The sequence below is a fragment of the Sander lucioperca genome, chromosome 12, assembly GCF_008315115.2.
Source record: "Sander lucioperca isolate FBNREF2018 chromosome 12, SLUC_FBN_1.2, whole genome shotgun sequence".
In the NCBI taxonomy this organism is placed as follows: domain Eukaryota; kingdom Metazoa; phylum Chordata; class Actinopteri; order Perciformes; family Percidae; genus Sander; species Sander lucioperca.
Window position 1 is genome coordinate 28,264,867 of NC_050184.1, and position 18,157 is coordinate 28,283,023.

The 18,157-nt window shown below is 39.4% G+C and overlaps 1 protein-coding gene across 1 annotated transcript in view; it reads right to left on the reverse strand.

The window, feature by feature from the left end:
• Positions 1-3,319: 3,319 nt before the first annotated feature.
• The window catches only part of LOC116061976 (cadherin-4-like), a 255,802-nt gene continuing 240,964 nt past the window's right edge, over positions 3,320-18,157 (reverse strand). Inside the window, exons 13-17 of the mRNA XM_031316355.2 lie at positions 12,205-12,444; positions 10,978-11,214; positions 9,420-9,559; positions 9,114-9,278; positions 3,320-7,565 (exon numbers count right to left, since the gene is read on the reverse strand). Of these exons, the coding sequence (XP_031172215.1) occupies positions 7,359-7,565; positions 9,114-9,278; positions 9,420-9,559; positions 10,978-11,214; positions 12,205-12,444 (989 nt within the window). The 3' untranslated portion in view covers positions 3,320-7,358. The remainder of the gene's footprint in view (positions 7,566-9,113; positions 9,279-9,419; positions 9,560-10,977; positions 11,215-12,204; positions 12,445-18,157) is intronic.

Here is an 18,157-nt window from a genome sequence, read left to right on the forward strand (position 1 = left end):
AGTATGTTTAAAAAAAACTCAATAAAAAGTCATCATCGTATAGCATGTCGAAAAAAGTCATAGTTTGGTACGTCAAAAAAAGTCATAGTATAGTATGTCGAAAAAAGTCATAAAAAAGTCATTACATAGTATGTCGAAAAAGTCATAAAAAAGTAATTATGTATGTATGTCGAAAAAAGTCATAGTATAGTATGTCGATAAAAGTCATATTATAGTATGTTAAAAAAGTCGTAGTATAGTATGTCGAAAAAAAAGTCATAGTATAGTATGTCGAAAAAAGTCATAGTATAGTATGTTAAAAAAAGTCGTAGTATAGTATGTTGAAAAATGCCATAGTATAGTATGTTGAAAATAGTCATAAACAACTCATAGTATAGTATGTCGAAACAAAGTCATAGTAATGCACGACAAAAAAAGTTAAAAAAAAAGTCATATTTATAGTATGTCGAAAAAAGGCATAGTATAGTATGCCAAAAAAGTATAAGTATAGTATGTTGAAAAAAGCCATAAAAAAGTCATAGTATAGTATGTCGAAAAAAGTTGTAGTATAGTATGTCGAAAAAAGTCATAGTATAGTATGTCGAAAAAAGTAAAAAAAGTCATAGTATAGCATGTCAAAAAAAGTCATTAAATAAGTCATAGTATAGCATGTCAAAAAAGATTAAAAAAGTCATAGTTTATTGTGTCGAAGAAAGTCATAAAAAAGTCATAGTATAATATGTTGAAAAAAGTCCTAAAAAGTCATATTATAGTATGTTGAAAAAAGTAATAAAAAAGTCATGATATAATATGTCAAAAAAAGTCATAAAAAGTCATAGTACAATATGTCAAAAAAAGTCATAAAACGTCATAGTATTAGCCTAGAAATCTAGATACTATGAAATAGTATGAAGTAGTATAGCATGTCCAAAAAAGTCATGGTATGGTATGTCGAAAAAGGTCATAGTATAATGTGCCAAAAAAGTATAAGTATTCTATGTCGAAAAAAGCCATAAAAAAGTCATAGTATAGTATGTCGAAAAAAGTCATAGTATAGTGTGTCGATAAAAGTCATATTATAGTATGTTAAAAAAGTCGTAGTATAGTATGTCGAAAAAAGTTATAGTATAGTATGTTGAAAAAACTCCTAAAAAAGTCATAGTATAGTATGTTGAAAAAAGTCAAAAAAAGTCATAGTATAGCATGTCAAAAAAAGTCATCAAATAAGTCATAGTATAGCATGTCAAAATTTTTTTTAAAAGTCATAGTTTATTGTGTCCAAAAAAGTCATAAACAACTCATAGTATAGTATGTCGAAAAAAGTCATAAAAAAGCCATAGTATAGTAAGTCGTAGTAGTCGTAGTATACATCGTGTATAGAGTCGGTGGGCGGGCTTATGGCTGCTGCTGCTGGGAACAGCAGTCTTCTGAAAGACGTGGAGTTAAGCTTTTCTTTGAGAAAAGAACAAAGAACGGCACTGAAATCATTCTTAAAAAAGGAAGATGTGTTCGGAGTTTTGCCGACCGGATACGGCACAAGTTTAATCTATCAACTAGCTTCGCTACCTTCTTCGTTGCTCTGCCTGGTTGTAGTGCTATCCTATTGCGTGCAGAGGGAATTTGAAAGACAACTGTTTATCCCGCCCCTCGGATTGAGCCCTGTCAATGGTGAGTTCCCAGACCCAACATCTTGATGTGGGTCTGGCTTGTCAGGCTATCATAGTATAGTATGTAAAAAAAAAAAGTCATAAAAAAGTGATAGTATAGTATGTTGAAAAAAGTCATAGTATATTATGTCGAAAAAGTCATAGTATAGTATGTCGTAAAAAGTCATAGTATAGTATGTCGAAAAAAGTCCTAAAAAAGTCATAGTATAAAATGTCAAAAAAGTCATAGTATAGTAGGTTGAAAGAAGCCATAAAAAGTCAAAGTATAATATGTCAAAAAAGTCATAGTATAGTATGTTGAAAGAATTCACAACATTCATACTATAGTATGTCAAAAAAAGTAAAAAAAAGTGTCATAGGTTATAGTATGTTGAAAAAAGTGATTAACAAGTCATTGTATTTTATGTTAAAAAAAAGTGATTAAAAAGTCAAAGTATAGTATGTAGAAAGAATTCATAACAATTCATAGTATAGTATGTCGGAAAAAAAAAAAAATGTCATAGTTGATAGTACGTCGAAAAAAGTGACAAAAAATTCAAGGTATAGTATGTTAAAAAAACTCAATAAAAAGTCATAGTATAGTATGTCGAAAAAAGTGATAAAAAAAGTTGTGGTATAGTATGTCAGGAAAAAGACATAAAAACATAATTTTTCTGACAATGTCATCAAACGTCATAGTATTGCATATCATGACAATGTCATAAAACATGTCATTGTATAGTATGTCATAAAAATGATAAAAAAGGAAATGTGCATCTTTGTATTTTCACTTGGAGTTCTTCTGTCACAGCATTTCATCTGCTTCAGCTGGGAAAGACCTCATTATTCCACCTTGGAAGACGGCCCTGACATGCACAGTTGACAAATGAACATCCTTACAGTAATTGTTTTGATCGTTTTAGCTTATGTTGGTTCATGGCTGGCACTAAAACTAATTTGGAATTCGAAACTCAATCATCCACATTCTATACCAGCACAAACACAAGCAAATTATTCCAACATCATGAAAATGTTTCCTGGTTTTCATTATTGTGTCTTCTTATGCAGAACTAAATCACAATTTACATGTGAGGAAAATGTTCAATTATTCAATAAGTACACTGTCCAAAGGACATGCAATGTCAATAAAGGCATTTTTCTTAATGAGATGTATGCCACGCAGCATATATGCCACTCTTTGAGTGCATATACTTTTGTACTGTAAATAGTATTTTGGTATATTGTTTACTGTGAAAATACAAACTTGGAAAAATGGCTTGTGTGTTTCCTCACATGAACACGGATATGTATTTTCATCCTTTTCTCCTAAGAAGAGACAGTCTGGTTCTCAGCTGATGTGTTTTTACAGTAATCCTGTTAACATGCAGTTTGTATGTTCACTTTATAAAGGCAAGTGTTGCTCTATAGTGCCTTCCATACTCTATATACTGCATGGTTAAGGTGGGATTCAGACTAGGCAGAGCCAACACACTGGACATTTGTTAGGACTACTGTATGATTAAAAAAAATTAAAGTAATATTGTTTTTATTTTTAAGTAATGTTTTATCTTCTTTCTATAATGTATCAAAACTTCAACAACAATCTCAAAATAACCACTTTAAAAGTAACACGGGGTTAGAAAAGCATGGCTTACAGAAATCAGCGGGTGACAAAGAAAAGACAGGAGGCAGTGTTCTTATAAGGAGGGGACATTTTATTTATAACACATGGTGCTGACAGGGAGTCTCCAGCTAGGCATCTATATTACAAGGTTGATCTGCAAGGCTGCGCATTTACTGTATGGTATTTGGAAACCAAGATTGCAGTGGCACTATAAACACACGCTTGAAACAAGAGATTCTTTCCCTTTTTTTTTGTCTTTTCTTCATTTTCTTACAAAATGGTACAAACAACAATACAAAATATTTGTGCTGTTGACAATTTACAAAAAAAGTCTTTTGACTCAATAAGTGTGCAATACTTTTTTCAGGTTTTTTTCTCTCCTCCATTTGAAACTAAGTGAGTATGGTACAGCAGAATCCCTTCTGGACTGCAACCTCGGTCATGCTGGCTGCGACACATTTTAACATGTTGTATGGTTACTGTAATAGAACTCATCTGTCCATTATAAAAAGACACATGCAAAAAGCTCCAATTGTACAGGTACAGTTTGCCTAACTTGGTCTGTTTAGCTTCAAGCAAATACTACATTATGTACACTTGGACTTGAGCAGTATTGGGTTTTGTATGAAACACTGTTGCCTGTCTGTCTTTGTAGTTCTGTCCATAGCAGAGGAAAAGTCTGACTTCTGCTGGAGCCTCCCGTCATGTGTGTCCATGGGCAGTGTCCCAAGTGAGACCAAGTGTCCTTTAACTAACACCAGTCAGAGAGGCAGAAGAGCCGTTGTTGACACAGCCAGTGGACAGTGGTGGACTACAGCAGTTCAATAGTGTTTCCTTCATTCTATCATTTGCTAAATCCCCCCTTATTTAAGTAAGAGAACATCAATAAGACAAGTGGACCAAGTATGTAACAAGTAATTATCAATCTTCCTTCATTTCTCCTCACTAATTGCATTTAAAAGGAGAGTTAAGACCGACTCCACTGATGATTTGCTGCCATGTGTCAATGCAAGTCATTGATAACATTCAGTATCATAATGGCATTGTGTCAAGTATGTATATATGTATAAAGGTCAGTTACCTTGTGTGAAGTGTGTGTATGTGTGGGCCTCCTGCTATGTTTGGCCCTGAACCCGGTCTGAACATCTGATTAGAGAGCACAAGCATTTTCTGAAGCACGCCTTTATTCTGTGAACACTGCATGGCCTTCAGTAATGTTGGAGCTCTGCAGCTGAATTAGAACAGTGCTGGAAGGGCTCATACAGTATAATATAGAACACTCACATATATACAGTAAGGCCTAGAGGAGTGAGTGTGTGCTAGTATAGACTGTACAAGTTGGTTTGAAGTGAAACCTTTTCACCACGATGAAGCTAAACTTGAACAGCGATGCGAGTATGGCTGTAAGCTCATATAGAATCATACAGATTCTCTTAAATGCACATGGCTTTTTGTGGTGAAATATACCTTGCCAAGTATTCATTAAAACAAAACTGGAGTGAAAGAAAATCCAAAGACCACACAGAAATTATGTTACCAAATGTATAAAAATGTTCTGTATATACAACATTTATAGGTCAGAAATAATCACAAATAGCAGAAAGTAACAGCTGTGTTTATTTTGTGAAGATATTCTGTAGGCTGAGGAGCAATCGGATAGATAAACAGCTTATCTAGCAGCAAGCTGTGGAAATGACTCAGTTTCTCTTACTCTGTTTTCGCTCTAAACTGACAGCTATCCTGAACATAGCTGCTGTCAGTTTCTACATAGCAAGGTGCAATATTCGCCCATTTATGTATTCATCCATATCAAGAGATTCCTACCCTGTTGACCTTATTAATTATACTATGACCTGTCTTCCCTTGTTTATAGTCAAATCAAACTTTCATCATTTTATTGTTTCATTGCATAAACATGACATTTTTTCAATGTATATCTTGTCAGAAGTTAATTCTTTTCTATCCAGCCTGAAGTATAGTTACAATTTATATTACCCTTTGTGAAAACTAAAGATTGTTGTTATCTACAGCTTATTTCATAAAATTCATATGAACCATGAGCAGGTGAGGAACAGTTGAAAAGCAGCCAGAGAAAAATGAGAGGTGGAGGATCTGAAGAACATTGTTGTCACTGAGATTCCCTTCAAGCATTCATCATATTCATTGTCAATTAATAGAAGATCTGTTCAACATCAAGCTGAAACTGGCTACAACCGAGGAGTGTTTCATTGGGCTCTCAGAAGATAAGGAATGATTAAACCTTTCTATCATTCACCCTTGTCCTTTTTTTAAAATGTTTTGCATATTTAAATAATTTAATACAAAGACTAAAGCTCTCTTTTCAGTTCTCTATATGCAGTTCTGGGGGTCTGAAATGTAATAACAAAAGCCCATGGGTAGTGCTGCTTTTTCATTAAGTCACAACAAGAATTCAAAATGTTTGTCTTTTAAAGCACTATTACTGAAGCTTTAGTTTTGCAAGTCTGCATTGATAAAGTACAGAACTTCACAACAGACTTTCCCTTACTCTAACTTCTTTTCAAAACCTCTTGAACTTGTGGCCAAACATTTCAGGAGAAAATTTCAGATGAATGAAATGCTGCCTGAAGAGAGACAGATTGTGAAGGCGCTAAATCCCTGGCTGAGGCTCAGTTCCCCTAGTTTCTGTGACAGGGACCAGCACCAAAGTTTGTATATTAAAAGTTTGCTGAAAAACAACAGTGAATCAACAAAAGAAAAAATATACAAAAGAGAGAAAGGGATCTCATAATGGGGCTCGTACAAGCTCACAACTTTGTATGTAATGCTGTCAGAGCTTTTTAAAGTCATCTAGTATTTTCTTTTCCCTCATGTTTGTACAGCTTATATAGTTTTCTTTGACACATTTACCACAAAATAACTGGTGCCATGTTAATTACCTTTGGGTGAAGGGATAAACATGCACACCTTAAATGATCTTAAAAGGCAAAGTCTCCTTAAATAACCCTCATGCCTACTTCATATACAATAACACGTATGACTTTTCAATCTTCAAAATTTCGTAACAAGCCTCATCAAGTTTTGTGCAAATACTGAGAGCTCAAAACAAACACAGCTACTATTGAAGCCACAAATAACAAAAACACGCAATGCATTTCATCTCTAAGACAGCCCCATAATGTTTTTTTGTGATTTCAGTAATCACATTCAAGTTGGCTGTGATCTAGGAGCACGTATTCGCCTGACTTGAAAAGTTAATGATTTGTCCATAACTTACATACACACTGTAGGCCTATGTACAGTATGTCTACATAAAGCGCCCGCGTAAGCCAGTCAATGCTCCTCTGAAACCGACACTGACATCTCCTGCAGCTACCACAGCCCTGCAGGACGGTAGAAATGACAAGGGGAGGTCTGAGTTAAAGGGTCAGGGGTCATATGGAGGCATGTAAGCCCAGAAAATGGCAACCAATCCTGAGTTAGCGGGAGTCGGCTAAAATACGCACCACTGAAGGCACTTTTTAAACAACAGTGCTTCTGTTCTAAGTAATTAAAGTTCAAGAAAGAATAAACCAGGGCCCTCTGTGTAGGAAGGACTTTCATATCTTTCTTCTTTTCTTTTCCCCTCAGACAAAGCAAGCAGCTCAACCTAAAGCTTCTGCAGAGAGGCAGGCGGGAGCTGACAGCGAGGGAAAAGTGAAAACCCTCAGGAATAGGGAACGGCTCGAATCAAAGGGGAGTGTGGACAAAACAATAAAAGCTACACAAACTAAAGGAAAAACAAAACCTGACAACTAAAAACTAAAACCTACATCTAGCATAAAACCAAAAATGAAAAAAAGCACAAGCGTTTGAAAATACAAACTATGTGAAGCCTGCAAATTCAGAGCTTCCGTTTCAGTCTTAGAGCAGGAGACGGTTGAGAAGAGCACCCGGAACTGACTCACAACACCGGTCCTCTGTGGTGGGTAATTTGATTGGTTGGTTGGTCAGTCAGTTGGTCAGTGTGAACATGTCATTGGTAACTTGTGTTCAATAAGGGTTTAATAGCCCCATGTGTTAGAGGGACAGAACATGGCAGGCCAGCTGACGGAACGAAGGTGTGTGTGTGTATGTTTGACTGGGCAGATTTAATCATCATCCCCTCCTCCGTACATGTCGGCCAGCTTCTTGAAGCGGGGGCCCCAGTCGTTGAGGTAGTCATAGTCCTGGTCCCCCGTGCTGGATGAGTTGAGGGAGCTGACGGAGCCGGCGGTAGAGCCACTGCCCTCATAGTCAAACACCAGCAGGGAGTCATATGGAGGAGCTGTGGGGTCATTGTCTGCTGCTCGCAGACCCTAAACAGGACAGAGAGGAGGAAAGGTAGTGGTAAGTAATCACATGCCTGCAGTGGAGAATATATCTTTAAATAAAGGCAGGTTGATGAAAAAGCAACAATATGTTTTAAGTCAACTCCAGTGTGTCATTCACATAAGAGTCATCAAAAAAAGGTAAATTTGAAGCAGCAGGGGCTGAGATATCCTGAGAAAAGTCCCCAGTATGGGTCAAACTCTGAAAATGCTCGATCCTATATTTCCCATGATGCAACTAAAAGCATCTTTTCTTTATACTTAAACTCAGCTTCCCCACTTTGTAACCAACACTTTTTGTTACAAATTTGTAATCTACAAGCCCCTGATGACACCATCAGGGTTATTTTCTAGAGCCACAGAGGACGTACCTGCATTCACAGGCCTTGTTAAGCTGGGTTTCACTTTTCTTTCCTTTGTATACTGGTGGGTGGTTTAATCTATAACAATGAATAATATTTTATAAACTGATATTTGTACAATCTCAATATTCTACTTCTAGTAACTATAACTAAATGTAGTGGTGTAAAAAGTACGAAATTTGTAGATAGTAGAGGTATAAAATACCATAAAGCAGAACGTGTACCTCAGAAATGTACTTTCTGCTCCTGGCACTTCATCAATTCTATCCTGTAACTGTGTGCAGTTAAATAAAGGATACATGGCATTGTCCATGGAAAGCTATTGGAAATACATAATATTGTTAAGTATCTTTTCATTGTCTCAGTACTTGTACAATAGTTGTACAAAAGTTGAATCTAATCTAATAACAGCATATATTTTTTGTCATCATACTAGATGAATTCTGTAATGTAATAGTAAAGTATGTGGTAAAAGCTCAGTAGGCCTAAATTATTACAACCTTTATTTACTCAGGTAGTCTCAACATTGAGATCAGGATCTCTTTGACCTGAAGGTTTGGGCAGGTGAAGAGAATTGACTTCATCCACTTCACTGAAACACAGAGAGATGCTACGGATAGAAACCTAAAAAGCCTCAACCCCCAGGGGTACAGTGCCTGGCAGGAACACCATGTGTTTGCTGTGTTTGTGTTTTACCAGACTGCTGGAGCGAGATCAGGTGAGTACATGTGAGCGGGGGAGAGAGAGGGAGGGAGGGAGAAAGAGGGGGAGAGAGAGAGAGGGAGAGCGACAAGGCTGGATGGCTCAAAGCTGAACAGCTGCCAACACCTTTCGAGTGTGAACGTGTTGTCATGAGTCTGTCAATCAGCATTTTCTCGCATCAGTGTGCCAACACTAAAGTTGTGTGTGTGACGTGTGATGTGTGTGTGTGTGTGTGTGTGTGTGTGTGTGTGAATAGAGCAGGTGCCGTGAGAGCAGCTGTAAAGTAAAACAAAACTCTATGATGTTCCCATCTCCATTCTGGAGTTAACATATTGAACAGCATTCAGAAATGAGTAATCACATTAAATGTCAGATCGATGGAAAGTGGAAGTGAGAGGCCAGCTCAGTGTCGGAGAAACAATCTAATGACGGTTGAGCTGTGTCTCCGCTTTGTGAGTGAATGTGGATTCACCTCGTGGATGAAGTCCCCGATGTCTCCAGGGTGGGGCACGACAGGCCTGATTGGGTACTGGGACTCAGGGATGATGGGACGTTCATCCACCCTGCGGACACCAGGCGGCTTGCTAATGATGTGCTCCAAGGAGTCAGGCTGCTGCAGCTGGCTTAGGTCGTAGTCCTGCACATTCACACGGGCATACAGATGTAAGATGGCCCAGGAGGTCAACATAGAAATGGTGTGTGTGTGTGTGTGTGAGTGTGTGTGTGTGTGTGTGTGTGTGTGTGTGTGTGTGTGTGTGTGTGTCTCTGAGGATCTCACCTGGTCCTCCTCTCCTCCTCCCTCTTCATCGTATTTGAGGATGTTGTCTCTGACATCGTCTTCAGGGTCAATAAGCAGCTGCTTGGTGTGTCTCTCCTTCTCTCTGCGCTTGATCCACACCACAAACAATAGCACCATGCCTGCATCGACACACACACACACACACACACACACACACACGAGAAACCTTTAGGGTACACTGCAAAAATCTGCATCAAAAAACAAAACAGACAATAAGGAAATACTTTACCCAGACTCACAGTGAAGGTTCCTGTTGTTTTCTTTTAAACCTGACCACGATCTTTCCCTAACTTAACTAAGTAGTTTTTATTCCCAAGGGACTGTTTGTCATTTATTTTCATAGGGGCCACCAGAGGAGTTTTGGGACCTTTAGTCAAAATAGACCTGACCCTTCCATCACCAGCTATACACTTTGAATGACCCGCCAAAATGATATTGAAAAAAAGGGATGACCCTCCCCAACAATTTATTGACGCCTTCTGTACTGGTTTGTGCTTGACAAAGACATACAGATAGCCATGGTTTTTTTTACAGCCATGACATATGTGACTAAACCTCTGCATTCTCATCTTACGCATCACACTCCTCTGTTATGGTGTGGTGGCCATTTCAGTAGATTTACTCACTAACATTGTTGTGGAAACACAATAAGCATGGAAACTAAATGCACACTTCCTGCATTACTGCATTACTTCAAATACTAAGTTACTCCTCTAGTAAACTAGTATTCACGTGAAATAAAAAAATAAAACATTGAGACCATTCAGCAAAGCACACTGGGTAATTCAACACTGGTTGCTATTGACTCGTCACTAGGCTTCCTCAGTCATTGTATATTTTAGCATATAGGTAAAGCTGCCAAAGGTGAACATTATCCAAAACTCCATTTCTCAGACGCGCGTCAATTTGGGAGCTTGCATGCTACCACTCCTTCCTTCTCAAATGCCTTGAAAAGGCTGTCGTTTTTAAATATATATATATATATATATATATATATATATGCATCCAACATTTTACAATATGCTGGAGAAACCCTAGCCTGGCTCCGCCCTCCTACTTACTTCCGCTCAATTTTCATTTCCATTCAGTACTCCGTCTGGGTTTGCGGTATATTCTTAGGTTATCTCCGGTCAAATATTTACCGGTCCAATCAGCGAACAGAGGGAGTGGCTGAGAACGATGACATTGAGGACGTGCACTAGAAAGATGCGAGCGAAGCCATTCGGCCCGTTGTGGCAGCAACGCTGCCGAATATCCAGAAGTTAAAGCCTGAGCGACCTCCTTGTCAAGAGATGCCGGAGAGGGTTCCAACAGTCCAGACATTAATCCATTATACAAACTATTCTTCATGTTGTTGTATTGCAGCCTGGTGAATGTTAAATGACTGTGTCCTGAACTACACATTTTTTGGCAGAAAGGCAAATCAAAGCAGGCAGATTTAACTGTTTGATATATATTATATACAGTAACAGTCAAAAGTTTGACTGGGTCTGTATATATTAGGTGTGTGAATGCGATATGAACAGCTGATACTCACTGAGCAGAATGATGATGCAGATGAGGATGGAGATGATGGCTCCGGTTCCCAGGCCAGCAGCCGCAACGGCCCCGAGAGTGGTGCAGTCTCCGTGTTCATCGCAGGGACACACCTTGACTTTGATGACCGACCTGTTGGACAACGGAGGGTTCCCAGAGTCTGACACAATTACAGGGACCTCATACACCCCCGGCTCTAAATATATCTGGTACCGCAGCCCTAGACGGGCGTAATCACCTGTGTAGAGGGAAGAGGGAAGCGACAAGTTACCAGATGTAACTAATCATCACATTTTTTAATATAAAACTCTAAAATGACTGTACATTTAAGTTACTTTCTAGTCTCGCTGTGCCAGACCTTCCTCCACAGTGCTGCGGAGGAGGGTCTGGCTAGTCCAAACAGCATTCCGGGATAGGAGAAAAACATGCTCTGGTTTATTGGCATTTCTTTAAACAAATCACAATCGTCACAGAGCCGCTGCAAAATAGCCTCGGGAAGGAACTTGTTTTGGTGGAACGTGTACGTTCAAAAGTTGTTTTAGTCGTGCAAGAGAAAACTCAGATTGGACAGATAGTCTAGCTAGCTGTCTGGATTTACCCTGCAGAGATCTGAGGAGCAGTTAACCCTAGTCCTCATAAATCAACCAGAGTTCAAAATTCCAACACAAAGAAAGCAGAAGGAAATGGACATCGGCAAAAAGACATGCATCCGGCGGAATTTCCTGCGGCACCAAGCAATCCCGGAAGTGTAACGTTGTGGATAAAGACTAGTTACTTTCTGACCAAAATCTTGAAAATTGCTTCTACATAGGGCCAGGCAATATGGTTAAAATCAATATCATTGCATTAATTAAAATGTTTTTTTCATTATCAATATACATGATATGGCACAAATGTATACAAAATCACAGAAAAAAGTAAAATTGTATATATATATATATAAAATTCAAAAGATTTTACTCACGTAAAACAAAAACTACACTTTTGCTGGTTTTAAATTACAATTTGTATAACAACAATAACAACATTAGTATCACAGCAAAATTACAACAGTATTTTGTAAATTGATTTTGGTCAGTCAGCATATAAAAAAATTTATAAAGATTGGTAATACGTGGTTGGACTAATTCTACACTATGTTTTGCTACACATGTATACAGTGGCACTGATCATAAATTAATTTTCATATGTTCTCAAGTGCTGTTGTTCTACTCTGACACCTCCTCACCACTGATCCGAGAAATTGTCCAGTTGCGTCGGATGCTGGTGGGAAAGTTGGGCAGCTCAAAGACAAAGGGTCCAGCGTTGGGGTCTGTGTCAGCATCAGCGGCAGTGATGTTAACACCGTGGACATTCTTGTTCACCCGCTCACAGATCTGAGACTCCCTGGGTATGAGCGCTGGAGGGTTGTCATTAATATCTATCAGATAAATCTGCAGCGTGCCTGTGCCACTGGCTGCAGGAGAGCCTAGGAGCAGAGAGAGGGAAGAGAAAATAGTATCATGACGGGAGGAAAAGATGACAAGAGAAGACGTGTGCAGGGACGATTGAGAGGGAAGAGAGACAGGAGTTGAAGGCTGACAAAGGGAAGGCAAATAATGGAAGAGAACAAAAAGAGAGATACAAAAGGAAAGAGAGCTGAAAGGAACTCTGTCTATTCACAATGGTGATGTTAGAGGTAGGGATGCTGTAGTAGGACCTTGACAGAAATACTTTTGACAGTTGCGCTTTCCAGCTCCTCTTTTAGCCTCGGAGCCAAATTAAAACCATCAGTCGATCCAGAGGCAGACAGAGCCCATCCAATCACATATAGACGGCTTAGGTACAATAATGATGACTGTAACACAATCAAACAAGTCCTTGTCTGTGTGTATTTACACAAAACTAGAAGAGCCATCTATGATTCTGCAGATAAACGCACATCTGTCTGCAATATTAACAATGGATTTCTGAAAGGTGAACAGGGCATTCTAACTGTGGTGCACATCTTGTATGCCCATGTGTTCATGTGTTAAGAGTATATCTGTATGCTCACATACAAAATTATTCTTTTGATATGATTTACTCAGCATGGAAGCAGTTGCTACACAGTGTATTTTATTTATTATATTATTTAACAGAGATAATATACCTTCATTATTTTTATTATTCTGTGATTTTGTGAGTGTCAGATTAAGCCAAAATACATATTTTGTCTGCTCTCTTCTGGGTAGTTTGAAGTAAGTGGACCCACTGTGTTAATCCTGCAGTCTTCAATTGTAACTAAATGTGATCAACTTGTCCTATGTGTGTAAATGACTTTAGGAATCTGTTAAACACAGATTCTATACCACTGGATTGGCATTTTATATCCGTATACAATTTTAGCAACAATCATATTGTACATACAGATGTTGCTAATTTGGCAGCTATTAAAAATGTGATATTCTCTTTGATGAATCCCCATAGACTTTATAACAATGTTGCTCAGTCCATGTTGTACATTTGTGGAAATTATTATTACAATTGGAGAAATTGGCTCTGATGCTACTGTGGGCAGCCACTGCAGGTGCTGCTTCACTACAATATTGTCAGCCTTGGATTGTAATAACATGCACTGATGCACACACAAACACAGACAGACAGACAGACAGACAAACACACACACACACACACACACACACACACACACACACACACACACACACACACACACACAGGTTTGTGGCACTATCTTTGTGGGGACCCATCGTTGACATAATGCATTCCCTAGCCCCTTGCCCTAACCTTAACCATCACAACTAAATGCCTAACTTTAACCCTTACCCTAACCATAACCTAATTCTATCCCTAATCCTAAAACCAAGTCTTAACCCTCAAACAGCCCTTTAAACTTGTGGGGTCCAGCATTTTGGCCTCACAAAGCTGTCGGGACCCCACAAGTATACTGGACTCCTGGTTTTTGGACCCCACGAATATAGTTAAACAAGCCCACACACACACACACACACACACACACACACACACACACACACACACACACACACACACACACACACCTCATCTGCAGACACAATCCTGAAGCTTTTTGCATTGATTGAACAGAGCAACAGACCATCAGCAATTGGAAGTAAAGAATAGACACTTTAAAGAATCAGAGAATGAGGTAGTAGACTGGGGAGAAGAATGCTTGAATGTGTATGTGCGGTATGAAAATATGGCACAGAGAAATCTGAGGAAAAAAAAGAGTGCTTAGCAGTATAAAGCTCAGAGCTGTTTATTGAGTGTGTCAGGGGGTGACTACCCTTAGCTGCCTCCAATTACGAGTCATTTCCCCGCCATGCCCCACTGGCTGAGCCATTGGATGGAATCAAGCGACCCCAGGGCCCATCTCCGGGATGAGATAAGGGCGATGTAATTTACAAAGATTTATGCAAAGCTGACAAATCTGCCAATTAAACCTGGCAACAGAGCAAGACATTTGCCACAAGAATAGTGAGACACAGTCAGGGACGGGCTGTAAGTGAGTCCATAGACAGTTTGAGTTCTGTCTGACTGGTAATACTATGATAAACTTTGTAGATCACTAGATAAATTTCAACTGATTGAAGGCTTAACAAGTGATCAGTGATGGATGTGGCACTGGAGCTTTAGTACAACAGTACAACACAAACATAACTAAAAATGAGTCTACATATTTTTTAAAGCCTGTGTTTAGACCAGCCAGGTTTAATAGTCTAGAGATGAATCAAATAGACACGTTATAGATTTACTTATTTCGCCTAATAATAGACTATTCACATAAAAATAGCTACCAAGTTCTGTACAGCAGCAGCACTTTTAACCAGGTTAAATAATAATGTTACTTTTTAAAATATTACCCAAAGGTTTAAATACATTTACATGCTATTTAAAGCAACATTTTATTTGATTGTCAATATTTCAACATTATCCAACAATTATGTCAAAAGTGGCTTCTGGGACACATTATATGCATATACATACTTAATGTACAGTACAGTATTAAATGCAAACTTAAAACATGTTCATACTGAACCATACGTGTGGTTCATAAACACACACACACACACACACACACACACACACACACACACACACACACACACACACACACACACACACAGATGCTTTCCCATTCTGCAGCTTTGTTAATCCCAGCCATGTATGGGGGACATGTGGAAGCAGCTTGCCACAGCTGATAGAAGAATTATGTGGGTTTTAACCAGCTAAATAAATAATTATGTTTGTGTAAATTCCTCAAAAGGATTTGTATTAACTCCTTTTTTGATGGTGGCTTAGAGATGTGAGGCATGGTGAAAAGACTTGTGGCAAGCTAACCACACGTTCTTCGAAGAGCACATGAACACATAAACAATACCATAGGTGTTGGAAAAGGAAGACTGTGTGTCAGAAGGGTCTGAGGCAGTCAGTTTGTGTCGGGGGCCAATATAAAAATACGGTAGTAGTAATATAAGTGTACTTCCCACCATGCTGTCACCACCCCTCCATGTCCTGTCCTACTATCCTTACTGTCTCTTAGTAGTTCTTACCATTATCCCTCTCACGTTATGATGGCTGGCACTCCAGCAACACCCACATAGTCAGACTGATGTACAGACACACACACACACACACACACACACACACACACACACACACAAACACACACACACACACACACACACACACACACACACACACACACACACACACACACACACACACACACACACATATAGTGCGTTTCACTATCTTTGTGGGGACCCTTCATTGACATAATGCATTCCCTAGCCCCTTACCCTAACCTTAACCATCACAACTAAATGCCTAACCTTAACCCTTACCCTCACCCTAACCATAACCTAATTCTAACCCTAATCCTAAAACCAAGTCTTAACCCTCAAACAGCCCTTTAAACTTGTGGGGTCCAGCATTTTGGCCCCACAAAGTTGTCCGGACCCCACAAGTATACTGTATTCCCGGTTTTTGGACCCCACGAATGTAGTTAAACAAGAACACACATACACACACACACACACGCACGCACGCACACATAGACACACACACACGCACACACATCACTTTAACTCCTGGCTTCTCAGGTTTTGGACTTCCCACAGTTCCAATATCAGCCAAACACTGCAGTAACACAAGGCTCTAAACTGTGCACTTTACAGAGGTCATGTGGAGGAAAAATGCCTTCTTCAAGAAAAATAGGAAATGTATTGAAATAAAAAGAAGTCCAGGAAATAACAGGGAAGGAAATTAGATGTTTGTGAAGTTCAAACAACAGGAGCGAGTCAACCGCTAATCCTGTTGCCTCTTCCTTTCCCACCAGCACAGCAGGTTACACTTCATAGTGTCTGACATTGTCAATCATCACCAAAATGAAAAAAAAGGTACAGAAACACACATACGTATGCTCGCATCTGCGTTTCAAATAAGAGCATTCTTCACACATGCTCATGCCTATAAATACACCAATGTTTCAAAGCCTGCTTAACTTAAGGTAAACACACCAGAGCACTGCACGTCACCGATAAGGCAATTTGGGGAGGGAAAAAAAAGCATTCCCTTTTTACTTGAGAAAAAGCACTCACTTCCACTTGAGAAAAAGGGAACTTATTTGTCTGCTGTGATTGAGTTTGTGCTCAGTTAAACTTGAGTTTTCAACTTTGTGGCAGAACAAATATATATATATATGCCACATTGTGAGAGAGGGAAGCAGAGAAGGCAGTCATGGACAGAAGATAAGAAGGAGGAGAAGAGAGGATCAAGAGTGTGACCAGGTTGTGTAAATCCAGGATTTTCTCTAACACTACCCCAGCTGCACTGCACTTGAGTGCCACAGCTTCCATGTCCTTATATTCCTCTGAATCCACACAAATGTCTTAATTTTCATCAAACAATAAGCAACATTTCTGACATTTTTCACTCTTACATGTATTTACTATCAATCTTTCAACTCCAGCTCCACTGGCAACAACAGTTGCATGTTTGAGGGGGTTGCAATAATAATAATTTAAAAAAACAAACAAGATTAGGATCCCTAAACCACCGCCAAATACGTGCACCTAAGTCTTCCACAAACCTAGGGAAAACACTGCATATCTGCAGCTGGATTTGGGGCTTCAACAGGTGACCTTCCAGAGTGCTTTCTAGGATGTTACTTACTCTGTCTTCTTACAGTATGTGCATATTATTATACTATCATACCAGGCAATGGTGTTACCGAATCAGAATGTTTTTGAGGATTACAAAGAATTTGTCAGTCCAGTGATCCAGTACCATTTATTAAGAACCAGATTTTAAAAACTAAAACCTTAGACTAGAGAAGGTAGCTTGATAGTATATCCATAATCAAAATCAGTAATGGCTCAAATGTACAATGTGTTGATTATATAATGTGTGTTTTAGTAAATGCACTTACTATTATTACATCAACAGGGCTTTAAATTGACACCTGCCAACCTGCCAAATGCGGGTAAAAATTAACTTTGGCAGGTAACATTTTAAAGCTACTAGCCAGTTTGGCCTGTGATGATAAGGAAGATAACTCTGCGTCTGTTTGAATCGGCCAGCTGCAGAAACGATGTGACAAGTCCGAAATTTGGGCGGTTTTGTGTGTGTTTAGTTTGGGAATGTTATCTTTATCCAGCAACACTGCTTGTAGTCCTAATCCTACATTTCCCATGATGAAAGTAACGTAAACATGTGGCTAGTGGAAAATCTGATTGGCTGGTAACTTAAAAAATCTACTAGCCATGTTGGCTGGTGATCAAACAAGTTAATTTAAAGCCATCCATCCATCTTCGTCCGCTTATCCGGTATCGGGTCGCGGGGGTAGCAGCTCCAGCAGGGGACCCCAAACTTCCCTTTCCCGAGCCACATTAACCAGCTCCGACTGGGGTATCCCGAGGTGTTCCCAGGCCAGGTTGGAGATATAATCCCTCCACCTAGTCCTGGGTCTTCCCCGAGGCCTCCTCCCAGCTGGACGTGCCTGGAACACCTCCCTAGGGAGGCGCCCAGGGGGCATCCTTACCAGATGCCCGAACCACCTCAACTGGCTCCTTTCGATGCGAAGGAGCAGCGGCTCTACTCCGAGCTCCTCACGGATGACTGAGCTTCTCACCCTATCTCTAAGGGAGACGCCAGCCACCCTCCTGAGGAAACCCATTTTG